This window comes from Pollachius pollachius, assembly GCF_949987615.1.
Source record: "Pollachius pollachius genome assembly, chromosome: 8".
Classification (NCBI taxonomy): domain Eukaryota; kingdom Metazoa; phylum Chordata; class Actinopteri; order Gadiformes; family Gadidae; genus Pollachius; species Pollachius pollachius.
In genome coordinates, this window is record NC_136941.1 from 24,298,929 (window position 1) to 24,323,824 (window position 24,896).

The 24,896-nt window shown below is 42.9% G+C and overlaps 1 protein-coding gene across 1 annotated transcript; it reads right to left on the reverse strand.

Moving 5' to 3' along the window:
* LOC307079070 (uncharacterized protein) lies at window positions 1-23,559 on the reverse strand. Its single transcript, XM_079741144.1, has 9 exons — window positions 23,453-23,559; window positions 6,289-6,421; window positions 5,180-5,251; window positions 4,833-4,883; window positions 3,331-3,473; window positions 2,751-2,851; window positions 2,499-2,653; window positions 1,903-2,202; window positions 1-1,227 (listed from the first exon to the last, which is right to left on the reverse strand). Exons 2-9 carry the CDS (start codon window positions 6,359-6,361, stop codon window positions 683-685), a joined length of 1,440 nt encoding a protein of 479 aa, XP_079597270.1. The 5' UTR covers window positions 6,362-6,421; window positions 23,453-23,559; the 3' UTR covers window positions 1-682.
* Between the last annotated feature and the right edge of the window lie 1,337 nt (window positions 23,560-24,896).

Below are 24,896 nucleotides of genomic sequence, written 5' to 3' on the forward strand. Positions count from 1 at the left end.
CATCTACACAATAAACCATAGGACTAAAATAATAGAAGTAGCAGACATTTCAAATCATAAAAAGGTGTGCACACATGTTTAGTAACTGAAAATGTTCTACTGCTGTGTTGTTGCCAAAAGAACACAAGGAATCAATATTCGGTTTCAAGTCATTGAAGACCACTTGCATTGTCAATACAATATACAATCTGCTTTAAGTAGGGTTCCATGTTAGGCTTGTCAAAATAACAAAATGAATTTCAGAGGCCCCTAGTACAAAATTGAATATGTCGGAGAATATACGAAATATTGTAATACATTTTGAAATTTGATATTTTTACAGGTAATACATTTAGAGGTAATACACAAAAATACATTTTACATTGTAAATTACATCTTTATATAACCTGTATAGTTACCCCCATGGAATATCTTAAAAGTCTCTTCCCGTCGTGGTTTATCATGCAAAACCTTCAAATGTCAAATAAAATGTAGCATTTGGAGTATAGTTGAGGATGTATAAAAATCAAGCAAAATACTGAAATATTGAACAGCAGGAGATTGAGAGAGAGAGACAGAAAGAGAGCAGCAGAAGATGGAGAGAGAGAGCAGCAGAAGATTGAGAGGTGAAGTGTGGGTGTGTGTGTGTTTTCTTAGATGTCTGAGTCTTTGTCTGTGTCTGTGTGTGTGTGTGTGTGTGTGGCTACAACAGAGACACTGAGGCATCAACATCCACTAGCCTAAACCCAGGGAGGAGGTCCTCTATGGTGAAGGTGGAATGGAAGGTGTGGATGTGTGTCAGTGTGTCTAACCCTTTTACATCTGGGGACACTCTGTAGAAGGACAGAGAGCCAGCAGGCCGGTCCAGATACACTCCTACTCTGGTGGAATTAGAGGGGAGGAGACCTATTTCTGTTGTACTGCCGTTGTACCGGGCAGTGTAACGATCATTGAGACAATCAAGAAGCCAGGACATGTTGTTCCCTCCAAGCATGCTGTCACCACCCCCTCCTTTCCTTGTGATTCCTCTGTATGTCACTCCTATACCAACACTTCTGTTTCTCTCTACCTCCCAGTAACAGCAGCCAGTCAGACCCTCTCGACACAACACCTGGGGCAAGGGGTCAAATCTTTCTGGGTTATCAGGATACGACGGGTCGCTTCCAACCCGCCTCACCGTTCTCTTGTCCTCAGACAGAGAGAGTTCTTTGTGGGCTGTGTTTGGGTCCAGTGTGAGTTCACAGGGGTCTGATGGGAGAACAAGACATGATGAGTTGCTGAAGACAGAAGCACACTGATGAGGTATTTCCTACACAAAGCAGATGTTTTGACAAAAAATATTATTCTAATGAGAATAAGATCATCAGCCTACTAGTAATAAAAGCAGGGTTCTCCCCACAGAATGAACGGTTGGAATAGCGCTGCCAAAAGCCAAACCACAATGTCACGAGTCAGTGCTGTCAGTGCTGTCGATCTCTGTCAGATCCACTCTCGGTCCGACACAGCTTGAATGTAATACTGCTCTTCTGGCACATCAGAGTGCCAGGCGAGCCACGGACTGTGTGTCGTAGAAGGACAACACACGAATGATTCGAGGTCTGGTTCTGTGTCAATATGATGGTTGGTGATGGAGCAAGGTTTGAAACAGTGCTGGAGGTTCTATCGCGGCTGTATGTCGGTGCCGATGTGAGCGCTCTCATTGGAAACACAACCACTAGTTCAAGTTAAGTCACACGGCTTTGAAAGTATAGGGGGCTTCAAATTATCCTAAAACTAAAAGAGCTCTTTGATATCTATCCGTCAATAATAAATATTTTGTTTACATCCACAGAAATGTTATGATTATATCAACCACAATGTAATGATTACATCAACAACAACGTAATAAATACACCAACATCTCTTCTTGGATCCAGATCTTACCAAAGACAAGCAGCTCTGCGGTGCGATTTTCCGTGCCAGCGCTGTTGCTCGCCATGCAGCAGACGGTTTTCAGGCCAGAGCTCACCCCTCTGACGAAGAGGAACCCCCTCTCAACCCAGGCCTCTGATCGGTTGTCTGTGCCGTCCCTCTCCAGGGGCCTGCCGTTGTGGAGCCACTGGATCGTGGGATCCGGTGTACCGCCGGCATCGCAGCTGAAGCGGGCTGTTTGGCCCACGGGCAACACCTTTCTAGTGGAGTGGAACTCTGCGATGATGGGGGCCTCGGCCTTCGTCGGCATTGCTGAACCAGGAGAAACCAGGACGGAATTAGTGAATGTTTACATCACGTATCTAGAGATACGCCATCAAACAGACTTCACTGTCTCGCTATACCTGTCCACTAGAGGGCGACCCGTAATATTCAGTTACAGCAAGATGAGGTTTCATGTGAGAAAATACCTAAACCCTGCATTACCAGTAGACACAGACCCTGACATCCAGCCACCTTTCCATTCATAAAGAGTATATTTACTGTATCTACTGCACAGAGAATAGAACGGAGGAACCATTCCCCACTCATGAACAAAGTCTACGGACCCTCATTGTTCAGCTCAGCTCCCAGATGATCCAGGTCTATGACCTTCTCACAGATCCAGTGATGCAGTTGGTCACACGGTCCTTCAGACAAGCTAGTACCCCATGCTACACAGTCTTCTGCTTGAGTGTCAACATGTGTTTTATTGCGTCTCCAACTGAGAACCACAAGGAATAGAAAGTTGACCAGGGTTGAAGTGTCACTGTCACAGAGTGAAGAGAAGAGATGCTGCTGAAAAGAGTCATCAGCCTTACCTTGAAGTCATGTTGGTACCATCCACCCACTTGAAGGTCCCCTTTGTGTCTTGCTTACTCAGTCCAATCCAGGAAGGACCCCTAAATCTGTTAAGAAACCCCTGTTTCCAATAGTAATAGTATATGTTGTCATGAAGCTCACTGAATGAAATGTACCCCGCGAACACACACACACACACACAATCTCTCGCTCACACACATACATTTTATATACTTTATTTTATTCCACATTACAAGTCTTTGAATGATCTAACAAAATTAATACGGGTCAGCACATTGTTATGTACCATACAATTTCAGGGGTACAAGGAACATCTCCTTTTCCAGGTAAACATGCTTCATATAATTTTGAAATTGAGCAGTACTTTACTAGCTGTTTGAAAGCCCCCCAAATGCAAAGTCCATGGGTCGCCAGCCTATGAACATGCCCTAGACTACTAACACTAGTACAATAGGTTGGCATTTGTTGTTTTTAATGGTTGATATCAATGATTGCTATTTTAGAGTTACACACACACACACACACACACACACACACACACACACACACTCCAACACACACACACACTGCCTCTGTCACCTGTTCTTCTCTGCTGTTAATAACTACCAGGTCTGCATTTCTCTGCCGACAGTAGTCTCGACTGGCCGTCCAGTTTTTCTTAGTAGTAGAGATAAGGTAGAAACTCTTGTGGAAATAAATCCAGCCCATTCGTGTCCAATCAACTGTTGAATGTAAAAGCAAAACCTTAACAAACACAGAACTGCTTTTCTTACTGTCTGCATTACTGACATGAAACCCTGAGCGCTGACCTTGTGTAGTAAACCACAATAGAAACCTGACCTGAGTAGACCACAATACAAACCTGACTTGAGTAGACCACAATAGAAACATGACCTTAGTAGACCACAATACAAACCTGACCTAGTAGACCCCAATAGAAACATGACCTTAGTAGACCCGGAGAAACCTGACCTTAGTAGACCACACTAAAAACATGACCTTAGTAGACCACAATAGAAACCTGACCTAGTAGACCACAATAGAAACATGACCTTAGTAGACCACAATAGAAACCTGACCTTAGTAGACCACAATAGAAAACTGACCTTAGTAGACCTCACTAAAAACATGACCTTAGTAGACCACAATAGAAACATGACCTTAGTAGACCACACTAAACACATGACCTTAGTAGACCACAATAGAAACATGACCTTAGTAGACCACAATAGAAACATGACCTTAGTAGACCACACTAAAAACATGACCTTAGTAGACCACAATAGAAACATGACCTTGGTAGACCACAATAGAAACATGACCTTAGTAGACCACAATAGAAACATGACCTTAGTAGACCACAATAGAAACATGACCTTGGTAGACCACAATGGAAACATGACCTTAGTAGACCACAATAGAAACATGACCTTGGTAGACCACAATAGAAACATGACCTTGGTAGACCACAATAGAAACATGACCTTGGTAGACCACAATAGAAACATGACCTTAGTAGACCACAATAGAAACATGACCTTAGTAGACCACAATAGAAACATGACCTTAGTAGACCACAATAGAAACATGACCTTGGTAGACCACAATGGAAACATGACCTTAGTAGACCACAATAGAAACATGACCTTGGTAGACCACAATAGAAACATGACCTTGGTAGACCACAATAGAAACATGACCTTAGTAGACCACAATAGAAACATGACCTTGGTAGACCACAATGGAAACATGACCTTAGTAGACCACAATAGAAACATGACCTTGGTAGACCACAATAGAAACATGACCTTGGTAGACCACACCAGAAACATGACCTTAATAGACCACAATAGAATCTGCCCATCTTTGTAATGGTGCTCATAACAAAGACAAGCTGCTCCACTGCTCCCCCTGCAGGAGCAGGAGACTAACAACACCTTCAGTAACACCATGCTGCCAGAATCCTTTATTTAATTGTATGCTCTGTTAGCCTTCCAATAAAATGATATAAAGTTATAAGGAAGAGGGGATGTTCAAACATTAATCCAAACGAAGATAGCATTTTTTAAAGAAAGACTCACCAAGTTCATTCATTAAGTGCCCTCTCCCCTCCTTCCGAGGTGTCAGGGAGTCTAGGACAGGGCAGAGCACAGAAGGAATCAGCTCTAAAACAGAACAGTATCGTCTCTAAACATATCAGGCTAATCAAAAACAAAGTCCATCCGCACCGAGAAAAAACTATATTATTATTAGTTTCATTATAAATAATAATTGTTATTATTATATTAAGAATCACTATTATAATCATCATTTTATTAGCAAAATAATTGTTTGGATTATTATAATTAATATTATAAATAATAATTAATATTATTATTACTAATATAATGATCATATTTATATTTAGGATGATATGAGTTAGACTCACCATAGCGCACAGAGGTTACGAAAATACACAGCAGTACGAAGGTCGAGAGAGTGACAACGTATGACCGTAGAGCTGTTCAGGAGTAGGACACACACACACACACACACACACACACACAAACGCATTGTAATGTGCACAGTGATATATTCTTAATGCTTGGATATAATTCACAGTCCAGACAGTCTCCCTACTGTCTGCAGAATCCCTCTACTGAGAACACCTCAGTAAGTGATTATTGGTACTGTAGCTCTTGTGTGGAATTAAACACACTTAAGCAAAACAAACTTAATATTCACTTATTATTGACAAATATGCACAAATACAGTAATACATACAGTAATATATACATACACTTATTGAAGGGGGGGAAACATGTGGCCTTTGTGTCACCAGGGTCATTCACAACAGCACACTCAGAAAATATTAGATTATGTATTTTGGTAGCCTGGCTAATTGTTTACTAATACTTTATATAATTGTGGTAAATCCATAAGCCCACTTGATGTACAAATAAATGCATTGAAATGAGCATTGGCACATATTGCTTTTTTTGTATAATTGGCACAGGAAATAAATATAGTTGCATACACATACACATGTGTATACATACACACAAACATAGATAAATACATACATAAACATAGATACATACATTCATACAAATACATACAGTTCATGCATATACAAACGTTTACATACGTACACAAACATCCGTTCACGTGTAAATATATAACAAACATAAATAATCCCAAACATACTATGATATACAAAAGTACTTTGTCTAATGTTACGTTGCACCACCACTAATAATAAATAATTAAAATACTAAACCTGTATTCTGCTCCCTGAAACTACTCTGCACTCTTTCTAGTTTTCCATGTATATATATGAACACACAACTACTTGTAAATGTGTGTTGTGGGTCGAGAACATACACATGTCGTTATTTAGGAGAATAAATCTAGGAATAAGTCTATGGGGTCGCTTGTTCATCAGGTTGGTCACTTTAGCCAAAATTGTCTGCTTAATGTAAATCTTGAGATGTATGTAACTGAAAACAAATCTATTTACAGGTTTATCTCTTTAAAATCCACTCAGAAGGTTCCTACCAGATCTTCTCTTTTTGGTCTGCTCCCGGTCCAAAGACATGTCCTCAGAGTCCAGTTTATTGCTGGTGGCCATGGTTACTCTCTGGACAGCTTCAACTGCTTCTGCTATCAGGCTTCTGCGCTGCTTTATCAACTGGGAAAACAACGTCACATGTTTTAATTCCGACTTATCATCCGCTTTCAATCTGAACCATAACAGGTCAGGAAATGTTTTCTTCTACTCTAGTAAGACGCCGTCATTTTACCCATCCAAGCACTCAAGCAAGCAAGCACACACACACACACAAGATCATTTTTAATTTCATAGCCTAACCCAATTAGTGGTCAAGCTGTATACCAGAAAGTAGTGGATATGTCTAGGACTGGTCAAGCTGTATACTATAAGGAAGTGGACATGTCTAGGAGTGGTCAAGCTGTACACTAGAATGTAGTGGACATGTCTAGGAGTGGTCAAACTGTACACTAGAAGGTGGGAGTGTTCCAGATACATGACGATAGCCTACAGGTTTGAACGTCTAATGTTGTCTTATACAAGTTCCTTCTCTTGTTCCCTCTACACCCTGCAGGTGTTGGTCTACTGTCAGCTCTGATGCCAAAGCTCTAAAGACGGAATTATATTCATATTTATACAACTTAACTCAACACACTACGGGAACAGCAGAATAAGTGTGTGTAGTTGCTTGCGCTGTCTGGCTGTGCGCACATGTGTGTCAGTTCGTGTGTGCGTGCATGCATAGTCTAAAAGGCAGTTCTATGTAAAGCGTGGGTTCAAGTAGTTGATGTTAACTCTGATGTGTATCATTTGTGTGAAGACTATCTGTACTACTAATGTCATCATCGCCGGCTGCTCAGAGTTACATATATAAAAACTAGATATGTCATGTTGTTTTACGCTTATAAATTCTAACATTATAAACATCCACACAACCAGTTATAACTTGAGCCTTATTAATTCATGTTTAAAATATTTTGAGTCTTACTTTCTGTAATCGCTTCTCAACTTCCTGTATTTGTATTTATCGGGTGAAATAAAACCCCATTTCCTCAAAACTCTATGTTTCAGTATTCTGGGTTGGTCCCTCACAAACGGCTGGTATGGCAAATACAATTCTGGTGGACTCCCCTCACATTAAAATACATTGCGGAGTGTTTGGTTGACGGTTGAAGCAGCCTCACCTGGCCCGAGTCAGACTGATTAGACTCTGGGGCTGGGTGATGCTGTGGTGCATTGAATAATCAAGGCTCCGAGGTTAAACCAGCCGTCACCAAACACTCAGAGAGCTTTAACATGCCGGTACTGAATACCTGCCCCGACTGTTACAACTCTACCAACTCTGCATCAAACCGGTTCACTCAACATCAACCTGTGTCCTGGTCGTGTGGGGAGCCCGGTAAAGCCACCAAGGTGGAAGGTAGCGTGCAACGTTGCTCCAACATTCATTGAACGGACGCTTTTGTCCAAACTGATACACAATAAGGGCCTTCAACAATGAAGATACAAACCCAAAAAAGTGCAAAAATCGCCTGAGTCAAATAAGTCCGTCACATTCCTCCCTTAACCTTTTATGTTTAAATATCTCTAGACATAGTGAGGGGGTGGAAGAGAAACTAGAGAGCCGCAGCGAGGCTTTGCAGCGTTTCCCGTCAGCAGCGGCCTGCTACGCAGGCTCCAGTCCATCGAATGCATCGTGTGGAACACAGGATGTTTCTTCATACCCAGGAGCTTCATTTATCTTCTGATCATGCATTTAATCATCTGCACTTCTGCATCTCCAGATAGGCAGGCCTACAGGATGCCACTGTGTGAGTGTGTGTGTGTGTGTGTGTGTGTGTGTGTGTGTGTGTGTGTTTTCTTTTCTGTGTGTGTGGGTCATGTGTTTTTCTCTTGTGTTCAGAATAATTATTTGATATATTTGTGCCAAATGTTCTCAGAAGCCTGTCTCAGAGCTGGTGACTCAAGATTCAATACTTTATTGCCATACAACTCTGTACAAGTTGCTAGGGATTTGTTTCAGTGTGCTCATGACAGTACATAACAAAGACCCACACAAAAGACACATAAAACATAGAACAGCATTTCATCCATGGAGTATCCTCCCAAGGATCCCACTTAGATACGACATATAGGCAGATAAAAGAAAAAGGGACATCCCCACACATAAGACATATAGCCCTCTTACACCTGGTTGACAGGCCAGGGTAAGTGCTGTATGTTTGACTAAAGTGACAGGTGCTTATAGGTGCAAGTGATGTGCAAATTGGCATAAGGTCCAATAAATAAGTACATAGTTAAGAAAACTCACAGTATATAAAAACAGAGTAGTGGCGGAGGAAAAAGAGCCTCTGGTGGGCTTTTTTAATAATAGCAGTTATGTTATCTACCCATTTCAGAGAGGAGGAGATTATTGTGCCCAGAAATTTGACGCTGTCTCCCCGTTCCACCACCGCCGCATTGATGGACGGAGGCCGGGTCTCCTTCCTCTGTCTTCAGAAGTCCACCACTAGCTCCTTAGTTTTTGCAATATTTAGCTCTAGGTTGTGGTGGGAACACCATTCAGTTAGGGCACTGTCATTTCTGTAGGCACTGTCATCATCCCCTGAAATCAGCCCTATCAAGGTTTTATCATCAGCAAATCTAAGCATTTTCACTGAGTCACTGTGTGATATGCAGTCATTAGTGTACAGAGAATATAACAGGTGATAATACACACCCCTGGGGGGCACCAGTGCTAATATGTTTGGCCTGTGACAACTTGTTATTGATTTTGACAACTTGTGTTCTTTGTTGTAGGAAATCTAAGATCCAGTGACATAAGGAGTTCTGGACGCCCATGTTTTGGAGTTTATAGAAAAGTTTGCTGGGTACAATCGTATTAAAAGCAGAGCTGTAGTCTATAAAAAGTACCTTTGCGTAGTTGCCTGGGGACTCAAGATGTTGTAGAATAGAGTGGATACCAAGTGACACGGCATCCTCAACAGACCTTTTAGTCCTATATGCAAACTGAAAGGGGTCTAGACAGACAGCTTTGGACAGATGATCACATATGATTTTTTCAAAGATTTTCATTATCACAGATGTAAGAGCTACCGGTCTATAATAACTTAAACCAGTGATGCTGGGCTTCTTGGGCACAGGAATAATAACAGCTGACTTAAAACAGGTGGGGACTCTGCATTCCCGCAGAGACCAGTTAAAAATGTCTGTTAGTACTGGGGTCAGTTCATCAGCACAATGTTTGATGGTAGCGGAGGATACGAGGTCAGGGCCTGCGGCTTTCCTACAATTCTGCTTTTTTTAGTAGTCGCCTAACCTCATCCTCCTGTATGACAAAAGGCGGTGCTAGGGTTTTGATGCCCGTTGGTTGTATAAGGGCATAATCCCGATCTTTATCAAAGCGGCAATAAAATTCATTAAGACTGTCAGGCAGCCTAGAGTCGTCACTGACTACTGGCACAGTGCGAGAGTAGTTGGTAATCTGCTTCAGGCCTTCCCGTAGCCCTCTGCTGTCATTGACCTGAAGTTTGCTCTATAGTTTATGCCTGTAGTCAGCTTTGGCGTTCTTAACAGCTCTCTGAAAATCATATTTGGCTGCTCTGTATAGGTCTCTATCAGCGCTTTTGTAGGCATTATGTTTGTTTTTCCAAAGGTGTTTTACTTCTCTGCTGAACCATGGCTTATTATTATTGTATACAGTTATAGTTTTAGTAGGAACACACACATTCTCGCAAAAGTTGATGTAAGCATTAACCACCTCAGTAAAATCCTCCAGATCATGACATGATTCTTTAAAAATAGACCAATCTGTGCAATAAAAACCGTCCTTGAGTTCAGAAATTGCTTGGGAAGACCACTGCTTAACTGCCTTAGTTGTGGGTTTAACAGTTTTCAGTTTCTGACGGTAGGCAGGAATTAAAAGGATAGTCTTATGGTCTGACTTCCCTAAGGGAGCCCAGCCTACTGCACGAAAGGCATTAGCTATCGTACAATAGCATTTGTCTAGTACTTTGTCATACCTGGTCGGCACTCAAATCTGTTGTTTAAACCTGGGCAGAGATCGCTTCAGGTCAACGTGATTAAAGTCACCAAGAACTAACACAGTCGCATCCGGATAAGAGTTTTCGATGTCCGTGATGTGAGTAGAAAGTTGCTGGGCTGCTTCGGACTCGGCTGCTTGTGGAGGAATGTATACAGCGACCAGTATGATGGAAGTGAAGTCCATCGGCAGATAAAAAAAGTCTGCATTTTATGGTGAGCGTCTCCAGAACCGTAGAACAGGTCCATGAGATGACTGTTGTGTCTGTGCACCATCTCTGGTTCACGTAGAAGCATGGGCGTCAGTTTGGTTTGAAATGTGCTGGGGACAGAGACGCATTCGGAAGTGCATTTTCAGAAGTGCTGGGTACAATGAGGATGCACTCTTTTTTCTCTCTTAAGTGCCGGTAATGAAAGGTTCTGAAAGACGGCATACCCATGTAGCTAATTACTAAGGAATAAAATGTATACAAAATCTGTCTGGCACGTTTTATGAAGAAAACGTTTCCAAAAAAGCATTGGACATATGACCCACTATGTTCTGCTCCATGTATCCAATGTTGACAACGTGACATGACATGGCTAAGCTAACAACATAAACAAGAGGAGCTAGGAAAGGAATTGAACTGCGTGTTTAAGTTCAGAAGGGCCAAACGTGTGGCTACACACAGCACTACAAAAGTCGTCAAGATTGAAAAAGAAAAATATATTTGTTGCACAGCTGAACGCTGTATCACATCATGAGCTGGCTGTTCTCAATTCACAACACGCATTCCATCAAAACTAGCCTACATCAGGCATTCTGACCAAAACTCATGCACTCCCCCCCACAATTATTCCAGAATTCAAGCAAAGCAAGAATGACCAAAAGTCACTTTGTGTCAACAAGAGACTGACTCCACCGACTATCAATTTCAAGTTAAAACAGCCGTCCACTTGAGTGCAAAAAACACAAAAGACCTCACCACAGCACCAGCAAATCTTAAGCAATAAATATTGTGTCTTACCTCTATTTATGTGGCAGTGGTCTGCAGATGCATCCCGTGGTGTAGCCTACCAAATCCATTTAGTTCAACAGGTTATCGTTCTGATACTGTCCATGATACTAGCAACCTGCTCTGGTGCTTTTTACCTATGTATTCAGGCAAAAATGACTTGATTGTCTGATGCCTCATCATCCCAGCCAAAGAGTATTGGTATTATTAGTAATGGCTACTTGCCAAATCGAAAAAATAACTTCACACAGTGTGTCTTTTCCCAATGTATTTGTTATCATTCGTAGCGTCAGCAGAGAAATAACTTCCCTGGCGTAATCGACGCCTATGGGTAGAAGCATACACCGCCGACTTTGGTCTTCTGTGAAGCCTCTGTTTGGTTGGCGCAATGTAGGGTAAATCCGTCTTGTTGTACTGCGGAGTCGGTGACAGCTGCATTAAGCCAGCTTTCGGTAAAGCACAGAACCGAGCAATCTGCAATGAGCCGTCTGCTTTCGATGAGGATGGAAAGTTCGTCCTGCTTGTTGACCAGTTCTTCACCTGATTCTGAACATCTAGTTTAGTGCATGTGGTTCAGTACACCTGGTTTAGGGTATGTGGTTCAGTAAACATAGTTCAGTATCTGGCTCAGTACACCTGGTTCAGTAAACATAGGTCAGCACCTGGTTCAGAACACCTGGTTCAGTCAATGGTACTCGTTGGATTAATTACCAGGACGTACAACATACAATAAGTGTGTAAGAGGGATGTTTTTAGGAGATTAACCCATTTGTGCCGGCTGCTGCGCGGCGCAACATTGTATCTAGTATATACAATGTTGCGCCGCGCAGCAGCGGCGCAACATTGTATCTACTAGATACAATGTTGTTGTACAATGGGTAGATACAATGGGTTAAGAGAGGAGAAGGGGCCAGGCTATGCAGAGTCCAGGTGAACTCTGCGTCTCTGCAGTCCTGAAGTCGGCAGGGAGCTCGTTGCTCCATTGCGGTGAGAAAACAAAGAGGATTTGGGGATATTGTTGTTCAACCTTTGGTTGCTCTTAGCGATGTTGGTATAAGGCTTTGAGCTGAGGTAGTTGAGCGGAGCGCTCGAACTGAGTTGTGTGGTTTGACCAACGCTTGGAGGTGGGCAGGGGCAGTTCTGTTGACCGCCTGTTAGGCCAGTACCATTGTCTTTAATCTGATGCAAGCTACTACAGGGATGTAGATGTGGTACGTTCAGTGGTTCAGTACAACTGGGTCAGTAAACATGGTTCAGTATCTGGTCAAGTACTCCTGGTCAAGTACACCTGGTTCAGTACACCTAGTTCAAGGAACATGAAGACTCGGACATTACTACTGTCAAGCTCATAATTAGATTCCACCTTGTTGTCCGTTAAGGTGACACACACAGACAGACAGACAGACAGACCTTTGCTGTGGTGCAATCCCCGATGGAAACCTGCAGACCGATTGCAGTGTGTTAACAACAATTTTATTCTCAGTTCAGTCAGAACAATGTCATTAAAAGTAAAATATTTATTAGCCGGGGCAAGTTTGTATTTGGCGGTACTTCTCTGTTGGGGGAAACTGGTAGACCTCACAGGATGTTTCCTCACACCCAGGAGCTGTATTTATCTTCTGATTGTCTATTTCCTCATCTGCACCGCTGTGTCTCCAGATACGTAGAGCTACAGGACGCTACACTGTGGGTCTTGTTATCTGTGATCTGTGTATCTGCGTATTCTCCGTTTTTTTGTCCATGTCTTCAGAATAATTATTGAATCTTTGTTTAATATGTTCTAAGCCATGGAAACAATTCTGTATTTGGCAATATGGCTCTGTTGGAGATTGAGCCGTCGAAGCAGCCATGAAACACCATATCCCCATCAACGTAATTTGTTTATAATGCCCGTGACCACAGTTCAAAAGGGCTTCGCAGGCCGCTTTATAAACCAGCCCTCGCCCTCAAAAGTAAAGGGAAACCCTCCTGATAACAGGAAAGAAACGTGGAACCAAACCACTAGGAGACCGAGAGCCAGTACTATGAGAACCAGACCACTAAGGGAACCAGACCACTAAGAGAACCAGACCACTAATAGAACCAGACCCAGACCCAGTACTAAAAGAACCAAACCACTAAGGGAACCGGACCACTAAGAGAACCAGACCAGTGAGAGAACCAGACCCAGTACTAAGAGAACCAGACCACTAATAGAACCAGACCACTAATAGAACCAGACCCAGTACTAAAAGAACCAAACCACTAAGGGAACCAGACCACTAAGAGAACCAGACCAGTGAGAGAACCAGACCCAGTACTAAGAGAACCAGACCATTAAGAGAACCTGACCACTAAGAGAACCAGACCATTAAAAGAGAACCCGATCAATAAGAGAACCAGACCCAGTACTAAGAGAACAAAACCACTAAGAGAACCAGACCCAGTACTAAGAGAACCAGACCAATAAGAGAACCAGACCACTAAGAGAACCAGACCCAGTACTAAGAGAACCATTCCACTAAGAAAACCAGACCACTAGCAGAACCAGACAACTAAGAGAATCAGACCAAGTACTAAGAGAACCAGACCACCACGGCTTCCCAGAAACTTAAAGTGTATCACTACAGTGTGTGGCGCATTTCATATCCAACATTGTTTATTAAAACGCCCACAGCAGTTTACTAAACAACGATTTACTAAAAAGGTATGATAAAGTTGCCGTGGGTCATGACAATGGCGATAACAAGACCCCTCTTTCCTAAAACTCTCAGCCCAATTATTGTTTTCTTTTAATCAGTATTCGAATTCCAGCTGAAACAGTTGGTTCTCTGGCTCTTTCAACTGTAATGGTATTAATAAGTACTTATCGTACTTATCTCTGTATCGGCAAGTTCCCAATTCTAAATACTTGTAGGAATCGGTGCATCACTAGTCTTTAGCTGGGGGGGAGGGCATTGTAACATGCCTTAAAGGGGACATATTATGAAAACAACACTTTTCCTGGGATTTGGGGTGTTGTTTTGGGTGTCTGGTGCTCCCACACGCATACAAACTTTGTATACAAAGTTATACAAAAAAAGTCTGTACATGACTTTTTGAGTGAGATATGCATTTCTGAAAGTACCCCGCCTACAGTTACCAAACGAGCGAGTCAGTTTTGGCGCCCCCTCCTACGTAGGAAGGGCGTACATTTGAATATCACCTCCCACTTCCCCACCCCCTCCAATCAGAGCATAGCTAAGATTTTGTGGACCAGTGGACGAGCAGCTCCGACGGGGGGGAGCTCGGCGGTATTCCCGCAGCTCAGCTCCGGGAGTACATTCCCTTTCTCCGCCGGAGCTGCCGGACTGCCGCTGAAGCATTGGTGGCAGTCCGGAGGAGGAGAAAGGAAATGTACTCCTGGAGCTGAGCTGCCGAACTGCCGCCAGCTCCCGGAGTGCGGAGTGCAATCCCTTTCTCCTCCATGTCGCGGTTCAATATGGACTTCAGAGAGTCAAGGCCAAAGTTCCTTCCCCCAATACTTCCATGGCCCAGATATCCCCCACTACGAGTCTTTACTTGTTGTGGAAGTACCAGAGACGTCAGACGCAGTTTTTATGATTCATAATATTATCCGAGGCGCACATATCTTTCGGCCGTGATATCAGTTATAATATTATATGAATACCTATATATTATATAATATTATTATTATTATTATTATTATTATTATTATTATTATTATTATTATTATGTTAAATAGATATAGAGCTCCAGGAGATCGCAAACGGCAACAATCCCTTCTCCATGCTGTGGTTCAGTCTGACAGCTCATTGCTCAATGAGAAGCAGCTCATTTACATTAAAGCTACAGACACCAGAAACAGCGCATTCTGAAGGCACTGAAACAGAGGGGAATAGCGGTAGGCAAGATTTTTTTCTAAAAGCTATTTCCAGCTTCAAAAACATGTTTTCTGGAACTCATATACTATGTTTACTTGCTGGGAAAACACCATAATATGTCTCCTTTAAGCCAGAGGCAGTAGACAGGCTTGTGTTGGCTGCAAAAAACAAGTAAAAAAACTTTAAGACATTAAAAGCACCTATTTTGTTTAGCCTTTAGATAAAATATGTTTAATTTAGTTTACAAATTGTGTTTTTTTTGGTGAAAGATAGGTTGGCACTTTATTAATCCAAATACGGAAATTCATCTTTAATCTGTTTGCTTTTGTTAATCATTATTATTGTTCAAATAAAATCTAAACTTATTTGAATAATTCCTTTGTCTTTTATAGTCAGTTTTCAAGATTCAAGAATTTATCCGTCACATGCGTAATTTGTGGAACAAAAAGCAGTGAAATGTGGATTGCGACTGCAACTCCCAGCTGTGCGAAGTTTAATACTAATCGAAAGGTAAGAAGATAGAGAAAGAAAAAGAGAAGGGCGGTGGGGATTAAATCAAATAAACTAAAAAGTTTATGAAGAGGGGGGAATTATGCATTCATTGTCCGTATGGCTTGGGGGAAAAACTTCTTCTCAGTCTTTCTGTTCTGGCCTTTTGAGATTGAAGCCGCTTTCCATAGGGCAACCATTGAAACATGTTATGGCCAGGGTGATGACAGTCCTTTAAAATTGTATTTGCCCTTGACAGGCAACGCCTAGTGTAGATGTCCTGAAGTCCAGGGAGTGCAGTGTTGGTGATTTTCCCTGTACACCTGATAACTCTATGCAAGGCTTTCCTATCCTGAGAGTTGCTATTTCCGTACCAGGTTGTGATATTTCCAGAAATGACAGACTCTATTGTTGCTGAGTAGAATGTTTTCTGCAGCTCTTTTGCTATTCTGAATTTGTTCAGCTTTCTAAGATGGTACAGACGCTGTCTTGCCTTTTGCACCAGGTTGGAGATTTGTGATGTCCATGAAAGGTCCTCAGAGATGACTACTCCAAGATATTTAAAGTGGCTCACAGTCTCCACCAGGGCACCATGGATGTTCAGTGGTGTGTGATGTAGCCTCTGCTTGTCCCTTCTGAAGTCAACCACCAATTCCTTGGTTTTGGCATGTTTAGTTCAAGGCTGTTGTCATTGCACAATGATGTCACCATCTTAATTTCATTTAGGTAGGCTGTCTCATCGTTGTTGGAGATGAGTCCAATCACTACTGTATCATTCGCAAATTTGACAATAGAGTTTGAGTTGTAGTTGGCTGTACAATCATGGGTGTATAGGGGAGGACTTAAAACACATTCTTGGGGGGCACCAATGTTGAGGGTGACTGTATGTGACATGCAGCTCCCAATTTTCACCGGCTGTGGCCTGTCCATCAAAAAGCTGACAACCCAGGAGCAGAGAGATGTATTGAGACCTAAATGTTTGAGTTTGGTGACTAAAATGTTTGGCACAATGGTTTTAAAGGCCGAGCTATAGTCAATGAACGGCTGGCGTGCGTAATTCCGCTTCCCTTTGTCCAGGGGGAAGTGAATGGTCTGGAGGACATGGGATATGGCATCATCAGAACTTATATTGGGTCGATAGGAAAACTGAAGGGGGTCTAATGAGCCAGGTGTTAATGAAAATATAAAATCTTTTACCAGTCTCTCAAAACATTTCAACACCACTGACGTCAAGGCTATAGGGCAGTAATCATTTAAGCTGGCTGGGTTGGTCTTCTTGGGCATATAATGGTGAAAATAATGGTGGATCTTTGAAGGAATAATGGTGGATCTTTTAATGCACCTAGGAACTACAGAGTGGGCTAGAGACAGATTTAAGATTGTTGTTAACACTGGTGCAAGCTGGTCAGCACATGATTTTAACAACTGCCCAGGAATGCCATCTGGGCCAATGGCTTTTCTGCTGTTCACTCCTCTAAGTGCTCTTCTCACGTCATGCTCGGAGACGGACTGGTCTTTGGGCAGATCGCACGTAGCACCGTTGTTAGAACTGGCTGCAGGGCTAACAGCGTTGTTATGAAAATGTTCAGTCATCAGTCAGCCATCACTCCTGCTGTCGCGATGGCCTAAGTGCGTCTCCACCTTCTCTCTGTACCGCTTCTTCTGCTTTCACTGTTTTATGCAGTTGGCAGGAGGCCACTTTGTAGGATGTCATGTCACCAGATGACAGGCCATTGTTGTATGCAGATGTTCGTTTGTCAAAGCCTCTCGAATAGATCTATCAACCCAAGGTTCTTCTTTTGGATACACCTTCACAGTTACCTTGGGGATAATCTCATCAGTCAGCTGCGAAATTAAACTTGTCACCACATCGGTGAACTCATCGATGTTGTCAGAGCTCATCCTGAGCATGTCCCAGTCAACATCAGTCAACGCGTCTTGCTGCATGCCCTCTGATTGGTCAGTCCAACGTCTTCTCACTTCTCTCACTGCCGGAGCTTCCTGCTTTAGACGTTGTTTATACTTTGGGAGAAGGATCAGCGTGGTCGGACTTTCCAAACGCCGGGAGACGGGTAGCTTTGTATCCATCTTTAAATAGAGAGTAGCAGTGATCCAGCTGTTTTCACCCCTAGTTGGACAGGGGATGTGCTGGAAAAGTATGGCAGAACTAGTTTGAGGTTAGCCTTGTTGAAGTCACCCGCCACTATCAAGGCAGCATCTGGATGCACTTCAAGGTGTCTCCTTATTGTGTCGTGAAGAGTTAACAGAGCACTGTATCTGCGTGTGGTGGGATGTAGATGGCAATGGAGATAATAGCAGAAAACTCACGGGGCAGATAAAAGGGATGGCACAGAATCACCAGTTGTTCCAGATCAGTGGGGTATACTACGAACCTTGCTGAACATACCCAGGCTTTCTTGGGAAAGCCTGGAATGACAGAGCCGCAACTCGCGATCAGAGTTAAATGGTACTACGAAGCTCAATTAAGATTTGATTAGTCGAGAAGACCCGAACGCAAGCGACCCGTCCCCAATCCCTCGGGCTGGACGGCCCAGGGGAGAGGTTGTGGAGGGCATGTACCCAGCAGACGGAGCCAGAGGACGTCCCTTTCGTCCCAATAATTGGCGAAATAGGGAACACATGCGGCGGGGACCCCAGAACTGCGGACGAAAGAACAGACGGAAGGTGAACCGAGCCGTTCCCGACAGGCTCCAAGGAGAACGCACCCCGGCCAAGGACCAGCTGCCGTGGACCTCCCTCTCCCCGAGAGAACCGAACATTGACCCCCTTTTTCCCTGGCTCACGGAGTCAGAGTATTTTTTTAGTTTTCCCCACGTTCGACCCTGATCCACGTGATTCTTTTGATTTACCCCGAATAAATGCCCTTCCGGGCTTTGAACCAGCCGTGACGTGTGGTGTTTACCGTACAACTGAGACATTCCTGGGCCCGGGTTGCCACACTATGTTACCGGTCCCAAGTGGCCAGGACGGTGATAACAAGTTGATGTTGAGAGCGGATTTCTGAAAAGCAGGTATATATCTATTACAAGGACTGAAGCAGCACAGCTTTTGTTTGGTCTTCCGAAATCCGTCTCTCTATTTCACAATTATCATGAGTAACACACTCTTCCCTGGTTAAAGTGCCTGTTGAATTGTCCATTGTTCCTTTGTAGGTTCTCTTGACAAATAGACAAAATCAATACAATCAAAAAGTGAGGCTCACATGTACCATTCCTCTCCACTCTTAGTTCACATTTAACAAATACACAACTCCATTTTTAACAAAATCCTGTTTCAGCTTATTCGCTGGTTGTTTGAGCTATCTCACATAGTGCATGTAAGTACTGTTCTGTTCCTATAATATAAACATACATACTCTGGCTTAAAACCACAATAAACCATAATAAGACAATAAACAGCACCTAGGGAATTAACATTTAACCACAGTCGGAACTTCAATGGATTTGCCTGCCTAACAGACCGACTAAACATATAATTATAAAACATATCAACACTTTTCTTAGTCTACTCTAAAATATCTTAACGTAACGTCATCCAACTCTTAATCACAGTGAATATATTCTTAAACATGTACGTCAGGTGTTCAGGGCCAAAGTAAACTTAAACATACTCCACAGTGTGTGTGTTTCCACAATAATATATCTGATCACTTATCAACCCGGTATATAGACTCCCCTCCCAGTTCACTCACACGTTTATACATAGCAGGGTATTTAGAGAAACAAATATTTCCCCCCCTCCGTTTTCAAAAATGACATCGTGCACACAACATTGTTTTCAAAAAAGTTGTCATTTACATCAACCCGCATAAATATGCCGTCGAGCGCCATTATAACTATGCCAAACCTATGGGTGGCAGTGTACGGGGAAGGATAAAGCCATGCAAGCCAATCAGAATCCTCTGAATCAACCACAACGAATAACACGAGCGACTTCCTGTTCCTTTCAAAACAAAAGTTTAATTCATTTTTCACAATTTACCGGCTCTCGTTTTGAAGAATAATCACTGCGCCATTTGTTTCAATGGAAATCGTGACGGTCTATACTTTCAACATAAAGTGTACATATTTATAATTTGAAATTCGTCCCAGCCTTTATACCACAGATACTATAGGGTCTATAGCATATAACTGCGTTTTCTGATTACAGTTTAATGTAACAGAAAGCTGACAACATCGCTAATTAACACCCCAACTGCAAATTAACCACACAGAGAAAACCATGGCAACTGGTCAAACAAATTTTGTTGCTGCGATCATTCTGCGCGTGCATCCGCCGTGTTGATAAACAAATAATCCCCCTATATGGCGCGAGGTTCGTTCGTGTGAACAGATAGCGGGCGCTCACATGACGTTAAGCATTTTCTGGCGCATAATGTGACGCTTGAAAATATCTGTGTTTTCTCTGTGTATAAATGGGGCCTCAATGCCAGATTGTTCTATGTCTTCAGTACTAGCCATTCCAGCGTTTTCCGGACTGATTCCCCGTTATCGACCCTGCCTGTCCCCGACCTGCCTGCTCTGCCTCTGTCCCGGTGATCGATCCTGCCTGCGCCCTGCCTGTCTTCCGTCTGCTCCTATCTGTGAATAACAGACATTACTGACTGTCTGCCTGCCTACGTTTGCTGCATTTAGGTCCTCCCGATCCATTACACAACTTTGTTCTTGTTCATATTGAAATTCCCCAGCACACCCAGTTGTCAACATATGTGGGGCCCATGAGTTAAAACACAACTATTTTGATATAAATGCATGTTTAAGATGCATCAATGTGCAAAATTGTAATTCATTTCAAGATTTGATTAACCTGTGTTGATTATTCCAGAGTCGCCTCTCTGTACAACCCCACCATCTGTCTGTCTATGTACAACCTGCCCCCCCCCCCCCCCCCCCCCGCCCCTTTGTTCTATGTTTTGAAAGAAATATAGTTTTTAACAGATGAACTGCAAGAATTCATTGTGAAGTTTAGAATTTCATACAAAATTAAAATATCGAGTTATATTAACTTGAAACTGTCACGCCGTCCAGTTCTGCCCCCTAGTGGAGGCCAGTGTCTCTCCCCCGACGTCTTTTAAAAGCCACTTGGAAACAATGGACCGCTTGACCTCCAGCCCCATCGGCCCCATGCAACCAAACCAATCAGCCTTAAAACTCACCCCTTGAGACAGTCCTTCTTGTAGTCTTCTTGTTGTTTTGTGTATTGCTCCAAAACAACAATCCACTCAGTTGCACTCAGTTGTATGCGGTTTGAGATTGTACAAACGAAAAGTGATTTACACGTAAAATGCATTATAATACTATCATTTGTATATTGGATATCGGATCGTTTTCCTTAGCAGGATACTCAAACAGATTGGTCATGGTCCGTCGGTCCATGACCAATTCTGGACATCTATTTGACTTCCAAACTAGGTCCACTATTTTGATGTCAAACTATGACCCAACTTGGACTTAATATTAACATTTAACATTTCACCTTTGAATAGGGTACATTTTTTGGACGTCATTTGTACGCCCAGGTGCAGGAAATGTATATATGATCCCACTGCGCAATGTGACGTCGGAGTGAAGTCTTTTCTGTCTCATTATTGGACATCAAATTTCGGTCCATTGAAGGGGTTGCTTTGTAACGCCAGGCGATGTCTTTATTTCAACGTCTACCAAACGTCTAATGTTGACATCCGTGGGACCTCCGTCCTACTGCGCAATGTGACGTCGGAGTGACGTCTTTTCTGTGTCATTATTGGACGTCAAATTTTGGTCCACTGAAGGGGTTGTTTTGTAACGCCAGGCGACGTCTTTTTTTCGACTTCTACCGAACGTCTAATGTTGATGTCCATTGGACCTCCGTGTAAGGGCTATTTATAGTCCAAATGTGATGGTGTTTTCCTGAATCCTCGGATCCCAGCCTTCCAAGTCGGAAGTCGGGAAATCTCCTAGCTCGCCCCCTTTTTGTCTTGAGGGAGAGTAAAACTGTTTTGTATTTTTTTATGGCTTTCAGTAAAGACGGAGCGAACGCACTGTTTTGTTTCTTCCGTCGTTTCAACAGTAAACACGCGTAGATCTCGTTCTTTCTGTCGAAGAGTGGTTAATTGACTGAATATGTTTAGAGCAATTTACAAATGCACAAGAAGGGAGTTTTAGCCACTACATTAAGTAGAAAAAACAGTTCGCCGAGGGCGAGAGAACATCGTTGGAAGCCGAGGGAAGATGTGCCGCGCTGGACGAGACCGGATTAAGCTAGCCAGCCAGCTAATGAAGTAGCTAGCTGTGGGGACCACGCAGTACACCCGACTGGAATTCCAAACGACTTTTCAATGATGGATGAGTACACAAAGAACAAAGATTAATTACTGGATAAGCTATAGCTGCATATTTGATGTCCATGACGAAATAAGGATAATTCTGTCATTGTAATCAACATAGCCAAGATGTGCGTATAGCCAGTAGTCACAAAGGACATTTTTGAGAAAACTGCTATTGCTATAGTTATAGTCATATTAGCCCATAAGAAGCTCGAGTTTGACTCTGGAAATAAAGACAGCCCTGGAATCTTTCTTTTGAAGACATCTACATGTTTTGAGATTAAAGGACTGTTGATCTGGATTTCAGAAGTTTGCAAGAGTTTGCTATAACAAGAGACTTAGCTAACATTAACAGCCAATTTGGATGAAACCAAAATGGAAGGCAATGTTGAGCTAGACAATAAAAGAAAGATCAAGTTGACCACAAAGGCCCTAGAAAAGAAACTTGATGACAAGATGAAACTCAGGAAACGTGTATTAGCACGCCTTGTATCCAAAAAAGAGGAAATAGAAAACCTCATGAAAAATGATTCCAATGCACTTCTAGTAGAAAAGGAACATCTTATTGATTACTCAAATTTCCTGAATGATTTTACTGAAGTGAACTATGGAGTTAGTATGCTGTTATCAGACGATGAAAGGGAAGCTGACCAGCAGTATTGGAGTGAGCCAAATCTTACATTGTATGAGAACTTTTTGACCAAACTGGAGCAGTGGATAATAGAAGCAAGACGACACGCTATGGTCGCTAACGAACAGGCTGCTACTGAACAGGCGACTCCAAAGGATGGCACGAAGACACAGCAAGGTGAGTCCGCCACCGAAGATGTGGATCCAGACGACAGTGCATCCGCAGTACTAGAAGAATGTAGGTCATTCACAGCACAAAGTGTACGCAGCAGACACTCAAATGTATCCAAAGCGTCATCTCATGCATCGTCTCTGCGTAGGAAAGAGGAAGTTAACCTTGCAGCCCTACTCGCACGTGCAGCCGTGCTTAATAAGAAACAGGCACTGCAGTTGGAAGAGGCTCAACTGGAAGCACAGCTGAAAGTCAAGAAGATTCAGTTGAAGGCTCAAATGGAGGAGCTAGACGTTGAAACTGCGATCGCAGAGTCCACAGCAAAGCTACTAATTCTGGAAGAATACGATAATACAGATAACATGGACGACGACGGGATGAATTCCTACCTCGACAAGAAAATGCCGACAGCAGCAATCATTGAACATCATACTCCAGATATCAAACCAAAATTGACAAGCAGTTTTAGAGTTATCCAAGACAACAGTGCTTCTCACAGGCCAACTAGACACACGTCTTATGTGCAAGCAAAGAAGGAAAACAACAATAACACAAGTACAAGTTCCGATGGGAAGCAAGTTGAACTCGGCGAAGTGATACTGAACCAGAGGGATATCACAGAGATGTTAGTCACACAACAGAGACTAGCCAACCTACCTCAACGAGAAGTCCCTGAATTCAGTGGTGATCCTTTCGAGTTCCTGCCATTCCTGAAGGCCTTTGAGCACATCATCCACAGTTGTACAGACAACGATGAAGACCGCTTGTACTATCTAGAGCAGCGTTACTCATTGCGCGGCTCACGAGTCACATGCGGCTGGTGAAGCTATAATTGGTGGCTCGCATGGTAGCTTCCTATGTGGTAACACAGCCAATACATTTTTTCAAATGTGCTTCATAAACGTACAACACTGCACTACAAAAATGCAAACATCTGAATTATACTTGTCCCTTCACCCAAATAATGAAGGAGAAATTAAAAGTATTAAGCCTTAATGGTGATCCCTAAAGGGGGAATTGTCAACCTGTCAAACCTGGCAACGCAGCCCGCAAGCGTGTGGCATTGTTTACAACACGTGACCGCTCAAAATTTAAAGGCGGGCTACGTAAGCTCCGCTAGCTCCGCACGCTCCGCTTGCCAGCTGAAATATGAAATGGACCGGTTTTTAATAAAAAAGGGACAGAAAAGAACTCAAAAACCAGACGAACAGACAGACAGTGTTGCTAGTGGAGTGGATGAGGGAAATAAGTCTGAGGACAAAAATCAGCAGGAAGACATCGGAGAGGGGACGGGCAGAGAAACGGCAGGTGTAAGTAAAAAACGAAAAATAAGAAGCATACAAGATGAGCACAGAAAATTTCAAGAGAAGTGGACGGATGAATTCCTGTTTGTTTTGCATGGTATGAACCCTCTATGTTTGATTTGCAAACAAACCCGTGCCGGTTTCAAACGAAGCAATCTGGAGCGCCATTTCAAAACGGCGCATCCAAAACTCAATGAAATTTACCCGCCTGGCAGTGAACTAAGAATTAAGAAAACTGCACAGCTCACTGCTTCACTGTGTGAGCAGCAAAATCTTAACCACCGCACAACCTCCGCTGCAGAGCGCTTAACAGAGGCTTCTTATGAGATAGCGTGGATTCTGGCGCGGGCTAAAAAACCTTTCTCCGACTCAGAAATAGTGAAAGACTGTTTTTTGGCTTCAGCAGAAATACTGTTCACAGACTTTGACAACAAGGACGCCATCCTTAAACAAATAAAAGGGTTACAGCTGTCAGATTCAACAATAATGAGGCGGATGGAAGACATCGGAAAGGACATAAGTGACCAGTTGTTGGCTGATCTGATCTGTGTTTCAGCATCGCAGTGGACGAAAGCACAGACGTCACTGACGTTGCTCAGCTGTGCACTTGGGTGAGGTTCCCAAAAGAAAACTGTTTTCAAGAGGAAATGTTGTGCTTACTACCACTCCATGGCCAAACAAGAGGTGAGGATATTCTGAATGCACTTTTAGTATTTTTTGAGGAAAATAATCTCAGCTGGTCCAAACTTGCAAGTGTGTGTACTGATGGTGCTCCAAGCATGAGAGGCAAAGAGAAG

Excerpts from the sequence above, each read along its gene's own strand:
- LOC307079070 (XM_079741144.1), bottom strand. The coding sequence starts at position 6,361 with ATGGCCACCAGCAATAAACTGGACTCTGAGGACATGTCTTTGGACCGG. Across the intron at positions 3,474-4,832 it reads GCACTTAATGAATGAACTTG|TTGATTGGACACGAATGGGC; the intron begins GTGAGTCTTTCT and ends TACATTCAACAG. Across the intron at positions 2,203-2,498 it reads AGCTGAGCTGAACAATGAGG|CAATGCCGACGAAGGCCGAG; the intron begins GTCCGTAGACTT and ends CTCCTGGTTCAG.